This window comes from Athene cunicularia (genome assembly GCF_003259725.1).
Source record: "Athene cunicularia isolate RWA chromosome 6 unlocalized genomic scaffold, athCun1 chr6_part1, whole genome shotgun sequence".
NCBI classification, from domain to species: domain Eukaryota; kingdom Metazoa; phylum Chordata; class Aves; order Strigiformes; family Strigidae; genus Athene; species Athene cunicularia.
This window is the reverse complement of record NW_020799105.1, coordinates 17168635-17194255: the sequence shown is the minus strand read 5'-3', so window position 1 is coordinate 17194255 and position 25621 is coordinate 17168635. Positions and strand designations below refer to the sequence as shown.

The window sequence follows — 25621 nt, the reverse complement described above, 5'->3', positions numbered from 1 at the left end:
TCATAGAGGAAACTCCCTAATAGTAACTCCTCTGATTCTTTCTCAGCAGTTCCTTGTAGGCTGGACCAGGGACTATTTCTGGTAATTTTCATATTTTCACAGTACTTCTAAGTTAAGATAAATTTGCGATAGCTTTTTTCAAATAAAATACAGTTCACAAAAAACCTTTAAGAAAAAAGCACAACAGAAGAGGAAATGTGCTCCTTACCTGTTATTCTGTTACATTCCTTGGCATTATTTTAAGAACTTAAATGACGTGTTTCAGAGTCCCTACTTGCTGCTTTATTGTTCCCAAGGCTCTCTGGCTTCAGATATGAATAAAAGGATAGTTTTGGAAACGGGAATATTGTTAACAAATTTAAAAACAGGCTAAACTTTAAGCAAATAAACAGTAATGCACCATAAAGACATGAAAGAGCTTCCAGAGAAGGAACGGATACTGAAATGTTGTCTGGACGCATTTCTCATGGTAAAACAGGAATATCTCCAATGCCAGAAAATAGTTTAAGATGGAGCTATTTGGGAGAAGTAATAGGAAGAACATTTTTATCTGAACTGCTAGACCAGTGTACAGTTTACTGTATAAAGACATTTTATACACAGGGCAAGATTAAGTGCTGGTCGATCAGAGTATTTAAATTAAATTATTTTCAGTGAATTTGGTTTACTCTAAGAAAGGATGTGGCCTGCCTAACCCACGTTACCCAACGCCAGCTTACTATTCTAAACCACTATTCAACTGACACTGTAAACCTCATCTTGAAAAGATGCTGAAGATCTGCATTCCTGGCTGAGAAAGGTTTTGGGATGTATTTTGTTTGGTTTTCACTTCACCAGATTGAGTGACAAACATGCAGACATTCATAGGAAATTAAAAAAAAGGGTCTTTATTGATTTCATACTCAAGACTTCCATAAAACAATCATTTAGTTCAAACAACTGTAAATTTGACTTATGAAAATATAATAAAATATATTCCTCACGATGCCACAGTATTTGTAAGAAAATAAACTTAATAATTTGGTAACTTGGCTTTAATAATATGCACTTAGTTTCTTGGAAGATTTCAAAAGAATACAGAGTTCATTAACTGGGAAAAGGGTGGAACACTAATCATTTATCAGTTTAACCAAATTACTAAACTTACTTTTTTGAGCTAGCTATCAACTTTAAAGAGCATATAAAAAATAGGAATATAAACATCACCGACATAATTCCAAAATACAAAATCAAGACCGCACAGTAATTAAAAAGGCACTTTTGGTTTCTGATTCAAGTAAGTATTTCCAGTCCTGGCAAAACTCCTCACAAATAGAAGTTATATCTAAACATACATTTGTTACCGGAACATACAATTCTATCTTTTCAACATTAAATTTTAATGATTTATAACAAAGCCTTGGCATTAACTTTCTGCTGGTTCAAAACTTCTGAATCAGCAAGCAGAGAGTTTTATTTCTGCAAGCAGAAGAACTGCAATACCACTGTTACAGGCTGTTCTATCAGTTAATTATCATTTGCAAGGCAAAAATCTTTACAATAGTGCTTTAGTAAGGCATCATCCAATTACAGTTTGCCAATCTTTAACAAAGAGTTTCATTTTGATTTTTCTATTTGTTACATTTCCATACTATTCAGGTAAATCATCTACAAATGCGGACTTTTTATTTATCCATCCCATGCTAGGGTGATAACTAAGTTAATTGAATTCCAGACTAAGCACAGAGCAACCATTAGTCTTCATTAATAATGCTCATAAAAAGGAAATGAATATATTAGACTAATAAACACCCTTTTAAATAGAATCACAGAATCAACTAGGTTGGAAAGGACCTTGAAGATCATCCAGTCCAACCACTAACCTAGCACTGACAGTTCCCAAATACACCATATCCCTCAGTGCTAAGTCGACCCTACTCTTAAACACCTCCAGGGATGGGGATTCCACCACCTCCCTGGGCAGCCCATTCCAGCTACAAACAGCTACAAATAGCTACAAACTGTTTCATCACTGGACATACCCATAATATGATGGTCTTTGGAAATTTCCAAGGAAGTTACGGTTCCATGAGCTAGCGGTGAAAGAACAGTCTCAAGATTTAAGTTTTTTGGTCTTAATATATAATCTTTTTTCTGGAATAAACCCTTATGGGTCAGGTAGCAGATAGGTTTCAGAACATCTTCAGTACCCATTAATCATGACAGCCACACTAAGGGAAATCAAGATACAGTAATTAGTATTAGCTGTCAGGTTGGCCCACAGCATTTATTTCTTCTTTAAAATCTTGCATGTTGTCCGTTCATCACATACCCCAGTTTATACAATATAAAAATCTACTGTAATTACATTTCTGTTATTAAGAATGTGTTACTCTGGTTTATAATCAAATCTCCACCCAAAACTATATCCTGATCTTTCGTCACTGGCTGCATTGAAATAAACTTTCAGAAGTAAAGTTCCTTAGTGAGCATAGAGACCACGCAGGGAATCTGCTTCTTCTCACTGAAGCGTGGATCATCAGACTGTGATTCAAAATTTGTGGCAACCACATAGTTGACCCGTGTGAGGATCTGCATGATCTCAAGTTGTTTACCATGCTCATTTAGCACAGAGCACAGAGACTGCACAAACCAGGAGCCTCTTCCAGGATTCCTCCAGGAGTAATAACCTTATAGGAAACACAGATAAAGTACATGGGGTTATTCTTCCTCTTTTTTCTTATTATCTTGTGCTGAAGAATGGAACGGCAGAGATATATACTAATTTGTGAGAGAGATTCTGGGCAAAAAGTACCAATGCACATACAGTAAGTTTAGTTCTTATCACTTGTGTCACATATTCTATTTAATTAAAATGGAAAATAATGTGTAGTAACTCTTCAAACCTGATAGTACTAAAGTACCATTCTACATTTTTGCATTTGGGAAACTGCAAGAAGTAAGATTTCATGCTCTTCCTCTCTAAGAATAAGTTACATGTCGTAAGTGTTCCTGTTCCTGCCTTCATCACATATGCCACACCCTCACTAAACTGGGACACGGAAGTGCAGGATTCCCAGAAGACAGTATTGCCTTTGCCACCTGTAATGTCTGCCTTCTCACCAGTCATATCTGGGCTTTCTCCCACTTCCACTACAGCCAGTGTAAAAGGGGTGGATACTACACTCTGGCCCAACATATGCTGGGCCTTAGTGTTTTGTCCATTGGTATACATTGTATCACCAGTGGAGGGTCAGTCTACAATCTGATAATATGGGTGATAAGTTTTTAGGCTTCCATCCTCAAGCTGACGCCCTTTTCTTTACCTGGCACTGTGGAATACGCAAATAGAAAATCTGCTTCTACTGGGATTTTGTATCTTGGATTGGCATCTGTTTCCAGAGTGTCATTTGCAGGTCCAGAGTCAGTTTGTATACCTTCGTCAAATTCAGAGCCTCTGCATGCCTGAAAGCAGTGAAGACAAAGAGAACTTGTCCAATAAGAAGAATCAAGTTGTTATAAAAATATGTATCCATTAACATTTTTTAATGGATACAGTTTTAAGCAGTACTTTGCATGCATTAGAAGCAGAAATATGATTCTGGGGGATATCTAATTGTTCAGTGATAAAATTACTAGCTTACCCATTTAAAAATATACATCCTGTACAGTAAAGTGAGGTAATGGTGTTGCAGGTTGTGAATCTCAGTGGATTGTCAAAGCACCAAGACAGCATTATCTTATACTAACCATGATTAATTTTACTAAAGTCATCCTCAGCACTCAATTATTACATAATATTTTGTGCAGCACGACTTCTGGACATTTTCTTTACAGTGAACTACACATCGTCTTTGGCTCCTGACATGCACTGCTGTGGCACTACATTTCACAGAATAACAAATCACATCCTGAGATCATCTAGTCCACTCCCCCTTCTCAAGCAGGGGCAGCTACAGCAGATATCCAGGACTGTGTCCAGTTGGGTTTGGAATATCTCTACAGGTGGGAGACTCTACAATCTGGGTAACCTGTTCCAGTGTTCTACTTTTCCAGTGTTTGACCACCCATTTCAAGTATATTGCATTGTTAACGTTTTTCCATTTCTTTCTTTTATTCTTAATTTCGTCTCAATGATGTGGTTTAGCTAAAGGGCACACTGCAACCAGTCCAGTTTGGCAAGTTTCAGCTCTTGATCAGTAGCTTTGACTGACAGCTCTTGCAAAAAAAAAAAAAAAAAAATCGGTGTGATGGGCTTAAATAACACCAGTTGGTTGCCTTTATTAAGATAATTTTAAAGACAACACCCATTCCAAACTTACAAATAAAAGAAACATCACTTTAGTAGTATGAAGAAATGTATGAATATAATGTAGAAGAAACGTAATGAAGTATGAAAATAGACACAGTTTTCACTTTGAAGTTGAAGGTTAACTGATGGAACAGCCTACAGAAAACCACATCTGCTGCAACTCCCATACCTACACAATACTATGATAAAAAAGAGAGTTTATAGCCCTGGTATATCAGTTAATACTGTTTGAAACAGCTGTGTTTAAAAGCTTAAGTAATATACAACTAATTATATGCTAACACAATAACACGATATAAATTTTTAGGCTAGAAGAGAAACAATATGTCTTTTAGCAGAATGCAGCTATTTGTAGACAGCCTGTCTTCAAAGACCTGGACAGTATTATTTCTACCGATAATCATGTACTGTCCTCAGCTCTGTCTGCACAAGAGGAAGTTTATCTTTCTGCTTTGAAATTCATACATTATCAAGTGCAAAGAGAAACCATGTACAAAATTACAATGACAATATGTTCTTTACATCTGTGAGTCTTGTATATAAATTATCTTTTAAAAACAAACAAGCCACCCACAGTCAACTTCTCTTGACATATTTTTTCACAAAACCTCCCGCAAAATCCAGTAAGTTAACCTACAGGGCTCTTCTAGAGCAGACAATCAACACGACATGCTTGCCCCACTGCAGCAGTAGGATACTATATTTACCTTAGGGCTATTACCTGAATAAAAAATAATTTGGGTTTGCCTATAAGGCTTTTGCACTTGTCCCCTCTGAATAACGCAGTCAAACTCTTGATAGCCATGGGTCCATCAGTGCCATAGATGAGCCCTTCTTCCCCATGGCTGAGAAGGATACAGGCAAAACAAGCAGCATCACTGTGATTCTCCTCAGCAGCTACAAAACAAATACTTCTTAGCCAAAAGGAAGCAACATTTTAAATGAAAATCATATTTAGCAAACACATTTTTCTAAGACTAAATATACATTGGGCCTCTACCAGAAGACATAAGGAGAAGCGGATAAAGATGACGCATTCCTCTTTCTAGTCATGTGATGAGCACCTTGAGCACATGAACTCATCCTTCACTTGACTCCGAGTTTAGCCCACTGAAGTCAACAGGCTGGACACTTTACCTAATATGACAAGGCTCTTCACCTAATACACAGGACAGGTGCTTTGCCTAACATGACAAGAAAGCTGTATTTCTGAATTGACATTGGAGGAAAAGGTGGGGAATTAAGTCTTAATCCATTCAGAAACTGAATCCTTCTATACAGAAAATTGCATGCAGTGAGGACTAAGCAATCTTTTCCAATTTGACCTGCTTTGAGCAGGGGGTAGATTCAGTGACTTCTAGAGGTCTTTTCTACTCTAAATTATTCTATGATTCTAAATTTTTACCTTGCTTCAGTAATTTTTCCATATCATCACGGCTTCGGTCATTGTATGTGCAAACCTCAAACCCTAAACTTTTAAAACTCTTAGCTAGATCTCCAGCATCTTTATCAGTGCCATTGCGTGTACCCATTCCTGCCAGAAAACAAAGAACATGGTTGATTGCACATTACACAATTCAAAATAATTCACGTGTTCAAAGGTAAATTTTTAGGTTTATAATAACTAAACCTAAACAATGTCATGGTGACATGATTTTAAAACAATCCTCTAACAGCATTCTCAGCACTGAGAACAAATTGTGAGATTTGTTTTAACACAAAATAGTGCAAGGCTCAATGTTAACACTTATACTGAAAAATGTTGCCATGCCTCCAGCACCTTGCAACATAGGACCTCTGGATGAGTCTATTTCCTTTTGGTTATGCAGTGTAACATATGCATAAAGCACCCCAAGGAAAAACAGTTGCAAAGAGTCCCTATGATACCCACATAAAAGAAACCGATGTAAATTGTTTGGAATATACACTTCATTTAGTGTGTTTGCCAAGTGTATAAGACAAGACCTATGAAGTTGACTACAACACAAATAGCTGTCTGCTTTGAAACCGTACATGGTCTGAAAAGTCAAATGAAGGAGTGTGAACAGAACACAGCTAAAGCTATTAGCTTTTGTAGCTCATAGCTGTAGTACAGGGACAGAGCAGTTATAACATGGGCTGCAGATGCCAAAGTTCAAACTTTTAACAACACAGCCTTAAACTCTGGGATAAAGGTTTAGTTTGAAGTTGGTAGAGCAAGGTGACATGCTCTTTGAAACATACACTGCAAAGAAGCTGAAAAGAGCCACTCTAATATAAAGTGTATAAAAAATATTAAAAATTCCTAAAGAACAGGAATAAATTGTAGGAACAACTATTTATCAAGAAAGAGAAATACATTCATTAAAATTCCATGTCCTAAAAATAAAATGCTTATTGAATAATGAAAGTATAAAAAGTCTGAAGTCTGTAATGTGTATCATCAAAGAAAGAATATTACCTGTTTTGTCTTCAAAATTTTTGTTGTTTATAATAATACATTTGCCAACTTTCTTGTAGTCCATATTATACTGGAATGTGGGTGTAACAATTCGGTACTGATTACTGAGAGAGGACTTTGGCTGTTCTTCTTCTCCATTCTTCTTTCTTCTAGGTGAAGCAAATGAAATTGTTTAGTGGTCAGTCACATGCAGTGTGCCTATTTATCTTAATTCAAACCACTCAGGCAGCACTACCCAATGTTTTTTCTTCTCTAATGTTTGTTTTCTTTCTTCATATTTCAGATCGAGGCATAAAGATCTTGTGATTTCCTTGAAGTCATTATTGTATGTGACTGCACTCTGATGATGGCAAAATGACTCTAGAGTGAACTGCAGGCAATGGCAGTATACTCAGATCCTGACCCACAGATAAAACAAATGGCCTAAACATGAAGTCAGGCTGTTAGTAACCTTTTGCAAACTATGGTTCTAGACATATTTTACTTTTACAATAAATAATTCATGGAAGGACAGACAGATCTCCCTTAATAACTATTCCAAACACAAGAAGATATGCAGTTTACCCAATCAGGTGATAAGATTTGTTTATTGAATCACCATCATGCCTAAATTCTCTGAAGATTAAGACCAAAGAGTAGGTAGTTTCTACTGATAAAGGTTGTAGATGTGAATAGGTCGTGTGTTAATTTGGTCTGCCAAACAGCAGTCTGAACTTATGCAAAAATATAAGCACGTTTTAATGTAATCATCAATACCTGAACCTCACTTCAGAAAAAAACAAACCAAAACGAGCTTTAAATGCTCTCTGTTAATATGACAGTGTACTGACCTTTCTGCTACGTGCAGGAGTCTTAGATTGGATTAGAAAGATATGCAAAGGGATAGCACAGACATTACTCACCAATTTATTCTAAACAAAGTATTAAGAACAAATCAATTACAGCCAACAGGCACACCTGAAATACAGGCATGAGGCACTCAGCAGTACTTGCTTTTAGAGGCAGACTTTTTGGTCCAAGCAGGTGGCTTCAGACATTGGTAAGATCTCAAGCAGAACTGAAGCCAGTGATCACCTGTAAAGGGTCTGATCCAACCTCAGCACTATAAACAAGCTTTGGAGCAAGTCTAGATATAAACAATGCTCAGGAAAGGGCAGAAGATGTTATCAGCACCTCTCTTACTTATTTGGTACAGCATCCTGCTTCCAATAGTATTTATTGCTGATGTCTGAGAGGAAAACACAATCTCCTTTTGCAGCACTAATAAGTGTATGATACAGTTTGTTTTTAATAAAATTAGATTTTCCCCATAATCTCAATTAATATAAGTACTTTCACTATTCTCACTCTGACACCTTTCTAAAGAATTACTAAGCTATTTGCTTCAATAATAGCCTGTAGACATCATTGCTACAAATTGATTAAATGTTGTTTAGGTAATTTACTTTCTTACCTTCCTGATTTAACAATTGTTGTCTTTTAGCTTTGAGTGTTCTCTTTTATATTACTAAAGGACAAGACTTAATTGGAAACTATAACAAACCTTCTCTAGATGATTCATCATGTTTAAATGCAAGTGTGATTCAATTTTAAAACAGCTTCTTTTTATCTCTGAGGGCCCTCATGTTCTGTTATAAAGGGCCAAATTAAATAGCTGCACCTGGCAGGCTTTCTCTGTACTCTTGTACTCTTGTACATGTGACCATCCTAATAACATCTCCTCTCTTAGACTTTTCTTAGAGACTACAAAACAAGATATTGAATCGTATCTACTTGAGAATTTTGTCTGATCATCTGCAATGTTGGTATTCTCCCTGCATACTGCTTCCTAAGGGCTCTGGGAGTAATAATTAAATATGCTTTGCATCAAGAAAAGACTTTAGCCATTTTAAAGAATTATCCACAGTGGTATGATGCCAATATTAGACTTGACTTTCAAAGAGATCTTGGATTCTTATTTTAGCCTAAAATTACCCTTCATCCTATATCACTAGACAGCTCTCTGGCAAAGACAGAAAAAGAAATTTTAAAACAACAAATAACCACTCAGGTCGATGAAGAGGCTAATTTCTTCAGTCCACACTGGACTGAAGTTTCTACAGATATATCTGGCTTCACTGACTTCCTGAAAAAGCTGTATGACTAACAGTGGCTGTTACACACAATAGGATATTTTCAAGGGGATTGTACATGAATTTCTGTTTATGTCCAACCAATGAATAGTTGTGAACACTCAGAACAGATCCACATGAGCAGCGCAGTATCATGTTTGCACTGTCTGTTCTCCTAAAATGCTGGAAGTGATCTAATTCTAGTCCAGAAGTCATGCAGCCACGTTACCCCCCAACAAGACTCACTGAAAATAGCAGCTGGGGAATAAGTGGCGTAATAATGTAGTCACACAACTTGCCTGAAACCATTTCACTTCGGAGTTCAATAGTTTGCACTCATTCATGTGGAAACACCTGGGAGTTTAAGGCATGTAGCTTCTACAGTTGCTATTCCCAGAAGTATGCCAGACGCTCTATGCCAGTTAATGTCAAATGTCACAGACAAGCCTCTTCAGCATGGTAGCACACATAAGTCTATAATTTCCCCACTCCTTTACAGAGGATAGTATGGCTTTGTTCTAATGATTCCTTCCGAGCTGAACAGGCTAACAAGACACTTAAGCCACCACAGCAGGCTTTGATGAGTTACCGCCTATCATTTCTTTACTAGCTGACAAAAAAAGTTTCAGAAATCTTATGGTATCTGTCCAAACTGAACAAATAAGGAAGCAAAGGTTTTGGCATGTATGTATCCTGGGCCTGCAGTCCACAGAGAAACTGGTTTTTGAAGTTTCTGTTTTCTTTGCCAACATAGCACAATATAGGAATTGCCTGACTGGACAAAACTGATAATATAAGGTCCAACTCTTCAGTTTCAACAAGATAAATCAGACCTTGTAATAATGACTAAACAAGTAATAAATACATAATAATTAATCCTTAAGGGAAATGCCCTGTCAGTGACAGGCTGGCTTATGACTGAAAAGCCTAAAGCTTTCCAGCTAAACTTCTATTTTATAAGCTCTGAACTGGATACATGTTAATATAGATGTTTACTGCCCTTGTTCTTACTGAGGTTTCTAATCACCATATATTACAAAAGGGTTTCCATACCTTCATTATGTGCTGTTATAAAATGTTTTAAACTATTTGCCCTCAGTTTTATTTCATTCTGCTTCTCTGACATTCAGTGTCTTTAATTTCCCTCTTTTGGGTTTCAAACTTGCCCAAACTAAATAGAAACTTGAATTTTATGACTGTTTACTCTTTCTTCAGCTTTTAGTTACAACTGCGCTGTAACTCCTCACTCCACTAGTGCTCACTTAAGACAGAAATATTCTTCCCATCACTGCTCTCACATATTTCAATTTTCTCCCTTTGGTCAAGAGTTCAGTAAAATTGAAACTCCACTCTGGCAGCCTCATATAGCTTGCACATTTTCACCTTTACTGTGTCTCTAAATTCAGGCCTTAGGCTTGACAACAGTATGTCTGGGAACGTGATTTCATCAAGGCTATACTGAACTGGTGTCAACCCTGGAAAAACCATTATTACCAACTTTTCACTTTTCAGATATAAAATTAAAGTGACCCATACCATTTATCATTTTATTACTGAACTTTTAAACAGTGAAGACCAAATTTCTTGTCACCATGACTGGCTAAAATTCTGTCAAAGTCAATGGAGATACATCACTTGCCCTAGTAGCGAACTTGATTATCAAAAGGACTGCTACTTTTAACAAGAAACTTTATTTGCTGTTAAACTTTGGGTAAATAATGATTTCAGTACGTATGCTATCAAGATTTAAGGATAAAAATATCACTGTTCACATTTAACTACACTTAAAGATTATTTCCAATAACAATTTTACTGAAAGCAGTGTCTCTTAGCAGCTGAGATCTCCTCTCCTTTGCCCTCCTTTCTACGGGCATCTTCCTGTACTTTTCTTTGCTACTGTATATTAGTATGACATAACAACATACTAAGAATCCATGTGCTAGAGAACGGCTTCCTTGAGTGTTGCAGTCTCTCATCATCTCTCCCACTTGCTACAGCCAAGCTCTTGGGCTCAGCTCTGCCAGTCCTCCAGAGAAACAAGTCTTTCAGTGACAACCAGTTGCTTAACTTGAAGTGTAGTGATATTTCCATGGGGAGGGTCTTCACCTTCCATAAATTACATAATCAAATGTCAGCAGTGTAATCTGGTATTACCTACCTTTGTGAAAGGCGTAAAGACCAATAACTGTAAAAAAATCTGCTGTAAGAAAGGTGGTCTGCCGTAACTATATGGACTCCCCTTAGAAGAGTACCAGCGTAATGCAGGGAAAGTTCTCAAGAGAAGAGTGGGTGAAAGGGAAACATTAAGAAATGCAATCTCTAGGGTACAAACTGTTACACCAATCCATTTACTAAACCTCAACATTGATTAAAAAGAGGATGATAGTAACTGACGGATAACAGAGTTCTTCTGAAAACATGAGCTGCTTGGCCTTAAAAGCAATGTGACAGCACACAGAAGAAACAGCGGTCCCTGGAAAAGAGCAGTCACTTAAATAGCTTTACAGGCAGAGGATTAGATGAATAAAGACAAATTTCATGATCATCACTTCCCAGTCACAACATGGGAAGAGTTTCCTGTTTGTTTTTTTCCTGTTTGCATTTCTAAGAGGAAATTAATGTGTCAATCAAATGAACTCTAAAAATGATATTACAGAGGGATATCTGGGCTTTGAAAACAGTTATAGTCCCTTTTTCTCCCCGGAAAGTTAGTAAGTTTTGTTGCTGTACTGAAAAATATAAGATAAAAGAAGTCTATAATTATGATACTATTCAATTTAAGGAAGTCGATGTTCAGAGGTGGGTCGAAAAGGCTAAGCTGATTACATTCATTTCTATTCAAAGTACACACACACAGAAGAAGAGAACTCTGTCTTACTCTTGCTCTATGAAGTTCAGTAAATTTGGGCTTTATTGATAAGGAATATCGCAGAACACTGTGATAGTTTTTACTCTGACATGCTTCTTTAATACAATGTGCAATCATGTAATTTTTGGATGACTGATAACAGGTTTCTGTTAAATAGAAAACTTGCCTTAAAAACCATGCTATTTTTACAGAACACATAATCTCAGGATCCATTCTGGAGTCCCCATGCCTTTTGGCATTGGACAATAGTTTTATTCTAGTTTCTGTCACACTGTCAGCCTTTCTGTTGAGTCCAGACAGGAAGATTATAGCAGCGGTACAGTGACAAAGCCCATAGTACAAACATTCTCAGGTAATCCATCAACATCCACCAGAACTTTCATACACTTAATGTTGTGGGATGCAAAGTATCTTAGAACTGCAATGCTTTTTATTCTATTACAAACAACTGAGATGTTTCCCTCATAACTTTTACATTTGGAGACCTCTTTAAAGGCTTCATTCTAATAAATTCCCCATTGAGTTACAATACTGTGGGATAAGTGTACAGGACAATACATTAGTTTTAAGACCTCTGAAGAAACTGATGTAGCCTATATTGCTGATTTAATGGTACGCAGTTTGTGTGGCTCTATGCTGCTCTTTCTGTCTAAAAATCTCCACTCCTTCCATTATTGCACACACAATATAAATGATGGTTGCAACTACTGCTTATCACAAGTGCTATGTTTATTCTCCTGGGGAAAAATCCTGGATTGGATTTTTTTTTTTTTTTAGATAGGTAGCAAAAGGATAGACAGAAAACAGTGAAAAAGCAGAGGGGATTGTGTTTAAATTCACAAAGCATCACCAAGCTATGTGTAGTAAAAATGAGTGTGCTGGAGACCAATTCGGAGTTACTCTTCCAAAAGAAGTGAACAGCAAAGAGAATTCATAAATTAGATAAATCAAGGTTCAATATTTTGTTCTATGTTTCTACCTTAGTCTCAATAATCAGTGGTCTATTCATGTCTGCTGCTTTCTGATAATCATGCATTAATATGTCTTACTCCTACATAAACTTATCTCCAAACTGTCAGCTTTAATACTTTTATCCAGCTTTAATACTTCTATCCAGTCTAATTTCACCATATTTAGTACACCTCTAATTACTGTACACTCTCCCCTCTTTGAATTTTTTTTCTCTTGAAACCTATTGGCAATAACAAGCAAAAGACACTTGTTAAACCTGAGTAGAGCTTTTTAGATCTTAAGTTCTTTAAGGCAGACTCTTTGTTCTTTGTCAGAGCCGTTTTGGTAAAGTGTCACACAGATTTAGAGCTGCATGCAAATAATAGATTATCCTGTTGCCTTTTCCCATTAATATTGCATCAGGCTGGTAGAGCAGCAACATTTCTGGACAAGAAGAATGTGTCACTACTTGAATTGTCTTTTATAAAAATGAATATTCCTTTAGTGTTAAAAATCAGAAAGCATAAATTATATGGGATAAGGACTAAGTATTAACCATAAGGGATAGACCAGCTACTAAAACTGTACTGCCCTGCATTTGATGGTGTGATCGTGGGTCACACGCTAAGAAGGCAGCATGCTGGAATACTAAGTGAAGCTTCCGTTAAACACTAACAGGAGCCACTGCAGAAGACATTGGCATTTGGGAGATCTCAATTCTCTTTCTAACCTGACTGTCACACGCTATGGCTCACAAAACTTTTCTCCTGAATGTACTCCAATGGAATGTCCAATTTCCATCCCTCTCTTTTCAGACAATGTGCTGGGTTTGTGTGTGTGATGAGGTCTTTGGTAGCTGTGGCCCCCAGTGAGAAGCTTCTTGAAGCTCGCCTGTCTCCAAGTTGGACCCACCTCTGCACCAAGCCAATTAGTGATGATGGCCACAGCTCTGTGATAACATATTTAAGGGGAATCTGAGAGGAGGAGTTGGAGTTGTGAGGAGGAGTTGCAAGGAGGATACCTCTGTGAACACCAAGGTCAGTGGAAGAAAGGAGGAGGAAAAGGGGGAAATGTACCAGAGCAGAGACTCTCCTGCAGCCCGTGATGAGAGGGCAGGCTGTGCCTCTGCACCCAGGGAGGTCTCTGGTGGAGCAGATACCCAGCAATCTGTGGAGAACCCCATGTCAGAGCAGTTGGCTGCACCTTTAGAAGACTGGGAGTCTGTGGGAAGAAGCCGCCACTGTTGTAGTTCAGCACTGGGAGGATTGCAACACACGGGAGGGACGCGTGCTGGAGCACTTTAGGAAGGGTTGTGGCCCACGGAAGGACTCATGTCAGAGAAAGTTCGTGGAGGACTATCTCCCATGAAAGGGACTCCATGCTGGAGCAGAGGAAGAGTGTGAGGAAGTCCTTCCCCTGAGGAGGAATGAGCAGCAGGACTAACCGTATCCCCCATTCCCTACCCTCCCACCCTCCAGCTTGAGGAGAGGATCGAGAGAAATTGGGAGCAAAACTGAGCCTGGGAAGAAGGAAGGAGTGGGGGAAGGTGTCTTTAAGATGTGGTAATACTTCCCACTGTCCTACTCTGTTTGTTAAGTATTGTTGGTTTTAGTGTTTGCATTAAATTAATGTTCTTCTTCTTCCCCTAACGAGTCTGTCTTTTGCTAGTGACCATAATGGGTGAATCATCCCTCCCTGGCCTTATCTCAGTTCCAGAACCTTTTGGTTTATTTTCTCCTTTTCATTCCTGAGGGGGAAGGGGTGAGTGAGCAGCTGCGTGGTGCTCAGTTGCCTTCTGGGCTCAAACCACGACAGGTAATACCTTACAAAGGACTCTTTTGAAAGAGGTTAAATATAATTCTAAACCAAGAAAATAAATACTATCCCTCACAATCTTTTTTGTTTAGACAAAGGTTACTCAGGCTTCCAAATTATGTGCCAGTAGATAAACTGAAAAAGAGCTTAAGAGTTGAAGCAAAAATCTCCAGAGGAAAAAGGGGCAATACTAAGAGGAAGTTCAAGTAAATATCACATATTTTCACTTTCTCTACTGAAAGTTATTAGCAAATGACTGCTGACTTTGATAGACTAGCACTAACAAAATAACCAATCTTTAGAAGGCTATTTTTAAATATGCACCAGATAATGGAAAAAATTTCTAATATTAAAGTCAGAATCTTTTCGACATAGTAGAAAGTCTTCCTTCAGAAAAGCGAAGAGAAGCAGTCCTATAAAACTGAATATAAAAGTTCCCCAAGAAGCATCTAAACATTATTTCACCTATATTGCTTACTATGGCCAGGAAATGTCTTACACAAAAGGCATGAAAACTGAAAGCTGTAGTTTAGAATAGCAAACATAAACAACACAATACAACCCCCGCCCACTGAACATTAAAACACAAAAATCAGTCAAATGGTCCTAGGTTTCTGTTCCCTCTAATGGTCTTGTTCTGTCTGTTAAAAGAGTTTTAAATAATGGGGAAGCATGCCAAACTGATAATACTGGAGTCTAAAGTTTATATTTATCAATGACATATGAAGTCTGTGCAACCCTTGCATCTTCATATACTACTCTGCTGAAGTACCTAAACCTTGAAAGTAATTTTTGGGAACAGGGGGAATAAAGGGAAATGGCAAGTGTGCTTACTCAAACACCACAGCCCCTAGCTGAATGCACCCTCCTTTCCTCCTGGGAGCAGGCCTACTAAAAGCAACAGAACTAGTCAGGCAATAAAATAATGCCCGTTTGTAACTGTTTTCAAGATCAGGCCCATGGTAATTATTTAGCCTCCAGCTTCTTTTAAAACTGCCAATTATTGTTCATCACTTCTTAAGTACATCTTTGGAATGAGATTGTTAGCTGGCTAAACAATGTAAGTTTAAAAGTCACTGGAGGCAAAAGCTTTGCTCGAATGAATCCGAAACTATGAAGCTCATGGAGACATTACCTCTTGTTTCTTTGGAAACCCATGTCCCAAGCTCTCCTTATAACTGTAAACATGCTGACTTTGATAGGAAAATATTGCTGCAGCAGTCTTGAAAGAAAGGAGTTAGGTAAACAGTGGGATTATTTCCTTGAACTTATAAAGATAATAAAAGAGCTGGAAGGGACCTAAACTATCATTAACAAATTCTTTGCCCAAGATGGGACTGAGTTCATTCATCCAATAGAACAGTATTATATTAAAACCCTCCTTTTGTTCCTACTATGACATATGTGGCAGCACTGTTACAGATTTTGCAGAAAATTCACAAAATAAAATGCTTCAATTTTTTTAAAGAAATCCTGGCATTTCCCTAAGTTTCCTGTAGCATATTGTATCACCTCCAACAGTAGAACACAAGTTATAAAAATATTTAAGTTATATGCTAGGTCATATAACTTTTGCTCAGATAACTTGATGAAAAGTATTAAACAAACCAAAATGCTCAACTAGGGGGATATGCTCTGTTACCCACTAAAAGCCACTTAGTCATGCTCTGGACAGAGGACTGAGTGTGAATCCTGCTTCTGCTATTGAATAACTTTGGGAAGGTAACTCCACATCTCTTGGTCTTAGTTTTTCATTACAAAATGGAGCCTAAACAAATTTATTTCATAAAATCATTGCAGATCTCATGGCTTCTTTCCAGGGAGACAGTAGTGTACACTAAACTAGAGAATGAATTTAAAATCCACTATTTTGTACATCTGTACAATATTTACATCGAGAGTGTGTGAAGTAGCTTACTACCACGTGCCTCCTGGAAAAAAATGCTTGAAATAAAGGCATTCTTACTGTCCACTATGGAGGTTTATGGTAGATCTCAGTCCAAAACCAAATTCCTATCTTTGGTTACATTAGCTTCCCTGAAGAGATAAATCCTCTAGTGCCTGCACATGATTATTTAACATCAACTGCAAAAATGACAGGGTTGCAGTCCACAGAATATGGCATTTTCCCAAAGTATATTATAGCCCTAAAGGCCTCTAGGACCTTGGCTTAACAGTAAAGATAACACAGCTCACTACACTACAGCTACTCAGCTGAACTACAGCAATGGCTATTTGTATGTTCCTTTGAAACCACAATCTAAAGTGTATTAGATCGAATCACAATAAGGCCTCACCTACCACAAAGCTTCACAACTGCAACATTCTCAGAGATGAACACAATCGATGAGGTAGCTGCAACATGATAATTGCAGTAACTGACCCACTCGAGTGTGAGCACTTTTCATCTGATCTTTTGCAAAGCAAGCCACAAACCCTTACTCATTAGTTTCTACAAACCTGCAGCTTCTGTTTAATCTGCAGAATCTTTTAGATTTGTACCCAACCTTTTTTTAAAAGATCCATTTATTAATTATTTGCTTAGAAAACATTCCTCCTATCTTCTGAGCTTCTATCACCTATATATATATATGTGTGTGTGTATAGTACACTATATATTTGTATAGTACAAGCAAATTATCTTTCAATTGTAGTTAAAGAAACTAAATCGATTTTAAATACCGCATTATAAGACATTTTTCTCAAACCCTGAGCTATTCTTGTAGCTTTTTTTGTCCCATTTTAGTTTCAGACCTTTCTCCAATTATAACTTGTAAAACCCCAGTCCAGCACAACTGGAAACTCACTGTGTAATGAAAGGAGTTGAGCTGTTTGAAAGAGCAAACCTCTGACTACAACTTCTGGCATACTTTGTATATTGTATGTATCTTTGGAGTTCTGATAGTTAACATCTAACAATGTCTTCCTCTTCTTTTAACTATGTGTTAGTGATGGCCTTACCGTAAGCCAAATCTAAACCATGGCTGCAATTTTATTTTTTACAAATGAAGCAGGCGAAACGCACTGGGGCTAAGCCAGCTACACTTTTTAAAAAACGTTTCAACACAGACTGTTATGTCTAATATTGTCCACATTTTGCAACAGTTAAAAAGACAAGAGGGAAAAAACCCCACAAAACAGGTAGCAGTATCCTAGTCTTGATGCACTTAATATTTTAAGTATCATTTACAGCCTACATGACAATTTTGTGGTGTAACACCTGCAACAGACAGGATCAAAACAGAGTAAATTCTAAACTCTGAACCATCAATTTGCAATTCATCTTCAACTTCGTACTTAGCTGCATGGTATTTGCTGTGCAGGCCTCACAATATTATATGCAACATAATAGTCAAATAACATTCAAAAGATGAAATTTTACAAATAAAGAATATTGCTTACTGAAAGGCTTTCTGCTAATTTCTAGAAAACCTGCACATACATAACTTCCATGGGTGTTCTGGAAACTGAAATCTTGCATGATCATATCCTAGAGAGTATAATGTACATAGGCAACTGCCAATTATACGAAAAAAAAAAAAAAAAAAAAAAAAAAAAAAAGAAGAAGCCTCCCTTATCTATCATAGGTATTTAGAGCAATTAACAGGCATATATACTGCTATATGGACTGCCTGGAAAATGATGGAAAATTACTCAAAATAAAGCAACCCCACCCCCCACCCCCACTATTTCTCAGAGAACACTCTGGCTAGGATTAGCAATTGTAAAATGCAGTAGAGTTATAATTAGCTTGATATAAGCACTGAAACTAAACTCTTTTAGGGTATTCATTCATGAGATTTCCAAACAGGTGGCACAGAATGGAGATAAATAACATTCTACAGTACCTTGGCTCATCATCAAATGGTACTCCACACTGCATCTGAAAACAGCTACAGCTTGTCCTCAAGAGCAAGTCTGATCTTCTTTGCTAATGCTAGGAGCCCACCATGCTCAGGGTTACATTGGAGAGTGAAACAGGATGCTCTCTGTGTTCAGGCCCAAACATTCGCATGTGTCAGCAGTGGGTCACGCTGGACTTTTCTATGGGGCTATTCAAACCCTCACAGCTATCACCCTGCAAGCTGAGGTCATGCAGGCCTGATCTACCTTTGCTGACAAGCGGAAAACACGCTCCCATCGCTCTGATTCTATCACTATTCCTGTGTAAGAGTGTAGGAAAATACAGCAGATCTTGAGATGGAGGTGGGAAAGAAGACTTCACTTTGTAACACATCTTTCTTCCTCCTCTCAAAACCTGATCCACCATTACTACAATATTTATACAATTAATATTTCTAAGAAAATGATGCAAATTAACACAGAGAGTTTACAAAACCTCTTTGTATCCTAATTCATAGAACTATTTCCTGTATATTTACCCTTAAACAGTTTTGGTTTATTATAAATTTGACTTAATTTGTCTCTGATTCCTTTGAGAGCTTAGAAATGTCACTACATAATAGCTTTCCTTCAAATTTTATATGATGACAGCCCAGAGTTTGTTGTAATGAAGGAAATAAATTATTACATTAAAAAGGAATTAGGATACTTGACTCACTGTTGTTATTGCTACAGATACAGTTCATGGATATCCATAGTGTTTGCTGTGTTTCACAAGATAAAGTCTCTAAGGGGACTGGAAACAAATATTGACTGTGAATTAATGACTTCTTACACTTCAGACTAGATATTATTTCAAGATATGGTACATCCAGTAAGCATCCAAGGGAAAGTACGAGCACTAGCCACAATTTTCACTAATTGTTATATATTCCTGCAGTGTTCTTCAGAAATTGAGTTGCAGATCTAACAAAAACTGCAGTAACAAAAAATAATAAAACAACCTCTGGCTTAAAAGAGAGTAATGAAAATAAAACATCTCTGTTGCTCTATGTTAAAATCTCTTTATTATCTTTGTAGGAATTAACAGAGTATAGATGCCAGAACTTATGGCTTCTGAAATTTTATGTTCAGTGCTTTAGGGGAAAATGCACTGATTATTTAGCTTGTGCAAAGCAGAACCCACAATCTCCAAACAAAATTAAAATATACTGTGCTAGACTTTGGAGTTAGGACTGTGAAAAGAAAGACCATCACCCATTTACAGGATAGACCATGGTGCAGTGATTTACTTTGAGACATAAATGTGACACTGAACCAAGAGTTCAGTTCAGATCTCTGAGTTGCAGTCCAGAGCATAGCTTCAGACAATGATTCATCAGCCATTATTTTTTTTAAAGTATCTTGCTATTTTTATTCTAGATATTCTTCTTAGCAATATTTAGTTTTCAAAAGTCTGTAATAATCTGTCACTTAAAAACTTGTAACAGAACTGCATTTTTCATTTTAAAACTGTCAAAGTTATGATAAAAAAGATTAAGTATCATTCAAGGCATCATTTGGATTTGAAGACATTGATTTCAAGGCAAAAACAGCTGACATTCATGCAGTGGTGGCCAATACTGTTTCTTCACAAGCATATGGTGGTAGCAACAGTACTTTTTCTATGAAGCAATCAAATGATTTATCAGATCAGCATACTGGGTTTGTGTGGCAAGGTTTTGATAGTGGGAACTCTACAGGGGTGGCTTCTCTGAGAAGCTGCTAGAAGCTTCCCCTGTGTCCAACATAGCCAGTGCCAGTCGGCTCCAAGAAGGACCCACCACTGGCCAAGGCCAAGCCCATCAGTGGCAGTGGTAGTGCCTCTGGGATAATCTATTTAAGAAGGGGGGAAAAAACACAAATGGCAACTGCAGCTGGAGAGAGGAATGTGAATATGTGACAGCAACAACTCTGCAGACACCAGGGTCAGTGAAAAAGGAGGGGGAGGAGGTGCTCCAGGCTCTGGAGCAGAGATTCCCCTGCAGCCCGTGGTGCAGCCCATGGTGAGGTAGCTGTGCCCTGCACCCATGGAGGTCCATGGTGGAGCAGAGACCCCCCTGCAGCCCATGGAGGACCCCACACCAGAGCAGAAGATGCCCAAAGGAGGCTGTGACCCTGTGGGAAGCCCACGGTGGAGCAGGCTCCTGGCAGGACCTAATGGACCCATGGAGGAAGCAGGTTTGCTGGCAGGACTTGTAACCCTGTGGGGGCTCCATGCTGGAGCAGTTCATGAAGAGCTGCAGCCCATGGGAAGGACTCATATTGAAGTTCATAGAGGACTGTCTACTGTGGGAGGGACCCCATGCTGGATCAGGGGAGGAGTGTGAGGAGTCCTCCCCCTGAGGAGGAAGGAGCAGCAGAGACAAAGCGTGATGAACTGACCACAACCCTGGTTCCCCATCCCCTGTGCCACTGTGGGGTGGAGGAGTAGAGAACTCTGGAGTAAAGTTAATCCCGGGAAGAAAGGAAGAGTGGCGAAAGGTGCTTTCAAGATTTGCTTTATTTCTCATTACCCTACTCTGATATGATTGGTAATAAATTAAACTAATTTCCCCAAGTTGAGTCTGTCTTGCCTGAGACAGTAAGAGATCCCTCCCTGCCCTTATCTTAACCCATGATCCTTTCATAACATTTTCTCTCCCCTGTCCAGCTGAGGAGGGGGAGTGATAGAGCAGCTTTGGTGGGCACCTGGCATCCAGGCAGGGTCAGCCCACCACAAATCAGGCCCAGTGTTTTCAAATGGCCCAAAAAATACAAAATGTGCAACTCTGGAAAACATATGCATCTGCATCACTGTGAAACTGTTCTTCAATGAAGTTCTATCTGCAAAGCAGCTTCTTACAAAGCAAATAAAAATAAGCTTTTCGTAATCAAAAGTGGATGGAAAATAGCTCCCCAAAAGACAGAACAACAGAAGAGCAAAGCTGAAACAAAGACAAGTTTCCACACCTGTTATAGCTCCAAAGCTGAGGTTAAGCTGAGGCTGAATCTCAAAACCGAATATTTATTCTTTGAAGGACAAGGCTATTTATTTTGAAAAATATGGCTGTACTGAGACAAGGGTCATGAAGGTTAAACAGACACCTTTGGTAACATCTGTGCTTCCCTACTTTGATGCCCTGTAACCCAAATAAACACCGTACAAATGAAAAGAAACCCTATGTATCCGTGAATCTTTTTGATCTAAATAGTAGTTTACAAACATGGCAGATAATATAACTATGTAACTATCATAACTATTGAACTACAGAAGGCAAGACACACACTGGTGCTTGCAGCAAACTTTCAAATTAATTAAAATGAAAACTAACAAACTTTATAATGGCTTGGCTTGACAGAAATAAATACCTTACAGATATTTTGTGTTTGCAGTGTTAAACAGATGAAGTACTCTTGGTGACTATAGGTCAGTGTACCCTACAAACCTCTCAAATTCCTCAGAGGGATTATCTTACAATGTATTTCATGTTTCTGCATTAAGGGCACTACAGATTCACAGTTTCAATTGTTAACTAGGTATTTGTAAGAGTTCTTAAGTATATATTTACATTATGTTGTCTGTTTCCAGATGAGAAGGGGAATACTGACTGTAAAAGAAGACAGTAGGGCTGAAGTAGATAAAAGTCACCAGGGGACAAATGGTTTGATACAATTAAACTAGAATAAAACTGGTAACTAGATACTACTAACAACCACCTGCTTCTGCATTATGCTTCTTCACTGAAGCCCACAAACAGTCATGATTACTGACAGCACAAGTGTGAGTCTACCAAGCCTTAGGAATTTTCAGATGAAGCTTTTTTTTAAAAAAACAACTTTAATTACGACTAAACGAAATCTCTGCTTAATACAGTGGAAACACAATTTTATTTTGTTTCATGTTACATTATGTTTTCTGGATGCTAAAATAGGTTTGCTGCTAACAATCTCCCTAACAGAGTTCCCTAATAAAAGCCAAAAGATAAGAAATGAAGATATTAAATCATCCTGTGGAGAAGTGAGACTATTTTTAAAGCCTTGAAAGTGTAACAGGAACACATACATCATAAAAAGAAAAATTTATATGGTAAAAATTCTATTCGTTTCTATCACATAAAGAATTAAATACACTTATAAAATCCTCAGCTCAGTCCTTCTTTAACCACGTTTTAAAATTTTGTTGTATGCCGGCTTGCTAGAGTGTATCCTACTATTTCTGTTTCCTGGAACATAACTTTTTGCTGAACCGAAACGCGCCCTAACTTTTGTCCACGTTTTTGCAGTAAACAAAATTGATACCTTCCTGCCATCTAGTGGTTAAAAACCCCTAAACCAAACATCACCGGCAGATGTTAATTCAAAAATTAGCTCTTTCAACTCTTCTCCCCACCAAACAGTTTTTCCCCACCAACATTAACTAGGTCCTAACACTTTTTCAAAGAAAAAGAAATATGTAGAAGATAATTCCCCTAAACTGTGGTGCAGCCAGAGGAACCTGTCCACTCTGTGGCTTCTTCTTGAGCCTCGTGGCCTCCACGGTAAAGCAGGCTCACAGACTTCTTAGAGAAAATATGCTGTGGTGAGTAAGATTTTCTCTTATTTCTACTTACAGCTCTTGCTAGATAAATCTCCAGTCCCAGAGAATGGTGAATTGGAGCTCTAATGCTACTGGAAATAGCTGGTCTTTCTGCACAGCTTTGAATTCAGTTTCTCACTGTTCTGTTTTCTTAAATCAAGATTAATATGCTTATATAACAATCCAAGTTGTTTTCCTATTGAGCTTATGTATTTTAAGCAATAATAAATGAAATACAATGTTGACTTTCACTGAAAGTACTGCACAGCTGATAAAAACTGGGTTGCTAAATCAAAACAAGGGACCAAATTGCAGTTAATCTAAAGCATTTTAGACATCTTATTTTACAGGTATTCGTTTCACGTTGCCAGAATGAAGCCCTGGCAATCAAAACACAGAGCCATGCTGGTTCAAACTAAACCTACATCTAGCCTAGTATCTGGTCCTGACGAGTAATGAGTTTTAAGAAAACAACAAAAGAAACTGGATATTGAATATATTCTCAGAGAAATATGACTTAGGAATGTCTTGCACCAAAGATTTTAACATCAATACTCCGACTGGACTTTTCTTCCACAAATAAATATAATCTCTTCTGAACTCATCTTGTGACTTTAAGTTCTACAACTGCATTCTGCACTATGTGAAAACTACAACTTACTGGTTGTTTCAAAACTACTGCATCAACTTTTCATCGGACATCATTTAGATCTCACAAGGAATAATCATTCTCTAATCACCTTCTCCTCCATTACAGTCACAATTTTAGATCACATCCCATCTTCCTTTATCCTCTCACATTCCTATCTTCCTTCAGGTCAAAGAGTTTTAGTTTCTATAAGACAAAGACCTTCACTGTCAACCAGCTAACTCCTCTTTAGGCAATCATCATGTTCAAGAAACTCTGATAGATTTCTCAGACTTAATTTTTTTTTCTACAAAATCTAAGTTGAATCTTTTCAATTACTTCATATTTAATCTGAGCAATTTTTTACTTCTAAAGAAAAGTCTCAAATTGTATCTTCAAGAAGTTCCCAAAAGATGAATGTCTCAAACTGATGCATAGCAAATTTAGTTGAAAAGTTTCTTACAGAAAAAAAGTGATAGAAATGCTGATTCCTTCAGGAATGATTAACTTTGAGGTGCATAATTTAGTAACAGTATTAGTGTATCACCTCTTATAAAGAAGACCAACCGATATTAAAACATGCATTTTATAAAGTTTAAAAGAAACCTTTGAAAAATGTTTGACAAGATATAGAAACAAATGTTACATTGTCTATTTTGCATGATGTGATTCTGTTAAAATTAATAATACACATACACACCATAAAACATATTTGTGGAATGATAAAATGAGACAAAATGATTTGCTTAACAGAACATCAAAAGTCTTCTAAGACTAAAGAATCTTCACTTCTCACACATTTGTCACTCCATCAGACATATAATTAGCAGCAAAATGTACTTTCTTGAATTATACTGTTCACTTGAATGTGAATGTCCAATAGCAAAAAAAATCAAAACCTCTCTGTAAATACAATAGCCTTTGCAATTAACACCTCTAACAAAATCTCTCTAGATCCATGTTCACAATGTGAAGTAGCCATTTGCTGACATTCAATAGTATTTGTAAATTTTGTATGTTCATTTTTCATCTTTTGCATTTTCAATCACATTTATTTAGTGTTTTCAGCAGTACAGACAAGCAGTACATAGTTCTTGCTATACATTTAATGAAAATAAGCTTATGCTTCAGTGAGGCTACTGTGTTTTAAAATGAAAGGCTTTTCATTTATTCTGTAATGGGTTACATCTCTAGACTCAGTGAGGCTTCTTTGCGCTACATCCTAGATGGCATATCTAAGCTTTACATTAACTTAAATAGTCAGCAGGGGATTCCAATGATGCAGGAGATTAGCTGAGCTGAATGCAGTAAAATAGATAATTAATGGCATATTTAATTCCCAGCTCCACCAAAGGGCAATGTTTAAGATGAGGGACTATAATTGATGCTAAATGAACTTAGTGGTCTCTTGACTACCAAATAAAGCTTATGGGAGATACTATAGGTCTCTCTATAGGGAGATACTACAGAGAGATATATTAAAACTATACAACATAAACCATCTCCCTATCTAGACCATCTATGACATTGTAGACATGGCAAACTGAACACCAAAATCCCATTAGAAGGGTACTATGACAGCTGATACAATAACAGGAATAGAAGGAGCAACTTACCTTCCAAAAAGTGAGAATCTGCTACTTCTGTCTGGTTTTGCATCAACTACATCATCGTAATCCTCATTATCTCCCTCTCGAATAGAGCGATCACCATGCTGATCTCCCGACATCTACAAATAAAAGTTCAAGAATGTAACACTATCATTCTAGAAATAATTCTATAAACCAAACCATTAACCAGATACATGTGGGGTTGTTAGTCGGTTATACTGTATAATACTTCACCAAGAGTGGCTATAGATTTCTAGCCCTGAATTAACATGACATTGCACATACTCATCTGTCTGCATTACTCTGCGGCAGTTACCAGAAGTGACTGTCTAATGCCACTCTGAAAAATGCAGATAAGAACAAAAGTAACAATCATTTTATAGTGAAAGATCTTACAGCCAATTCCCAGAAAATTTTTCATGGTCTGGAAAGAAGTATGTTGGGATAAAAGTAAGGACAACTATCA

At 37.5% G+C, this 25621-nt stretch overlaps 1 protein-coding gene across 2 annotated transcripts; it reads right to left on the bottom strand.

The window, feature by feature from the left end:
- Positions 1-1933: 1933 nt before the first annotated feature.
- On the bottom strand, positions 1934-25274 carry CASP7 (caspase 7). 2 transcript variants are annotated; one of them, XM_026851708.1, is made up of 6 exons: positions 25162-25274; positions 6732-6880; positions 5697-5825; positions 5013-5188; positions 3306-3444; positions 1934-2669 (listed from the first exon to the last, which is right to left on the bottom strand). In XM_026851708.1, the coding sequence occupies exons 1-6, from the start codon at positions 25272-25274 to the stop codon at positions 2446-2448; spliced, it is 930 nt and encodes a 309-aa protein (XP_026707509.1). In that variant the 3' UTR covers positions 1934-2445. The 2 variants fall into 2 exon arrangements, with proteins under 2 accessions (XP_026707509.1, XP_026707510.1); XM_026851709.1 differs by having other exon boundaries at positions 6732-6877; positions 25162-25263.
- Between the last annotated feature and the right edge of the window lie 347 nt (positions 25275-25621).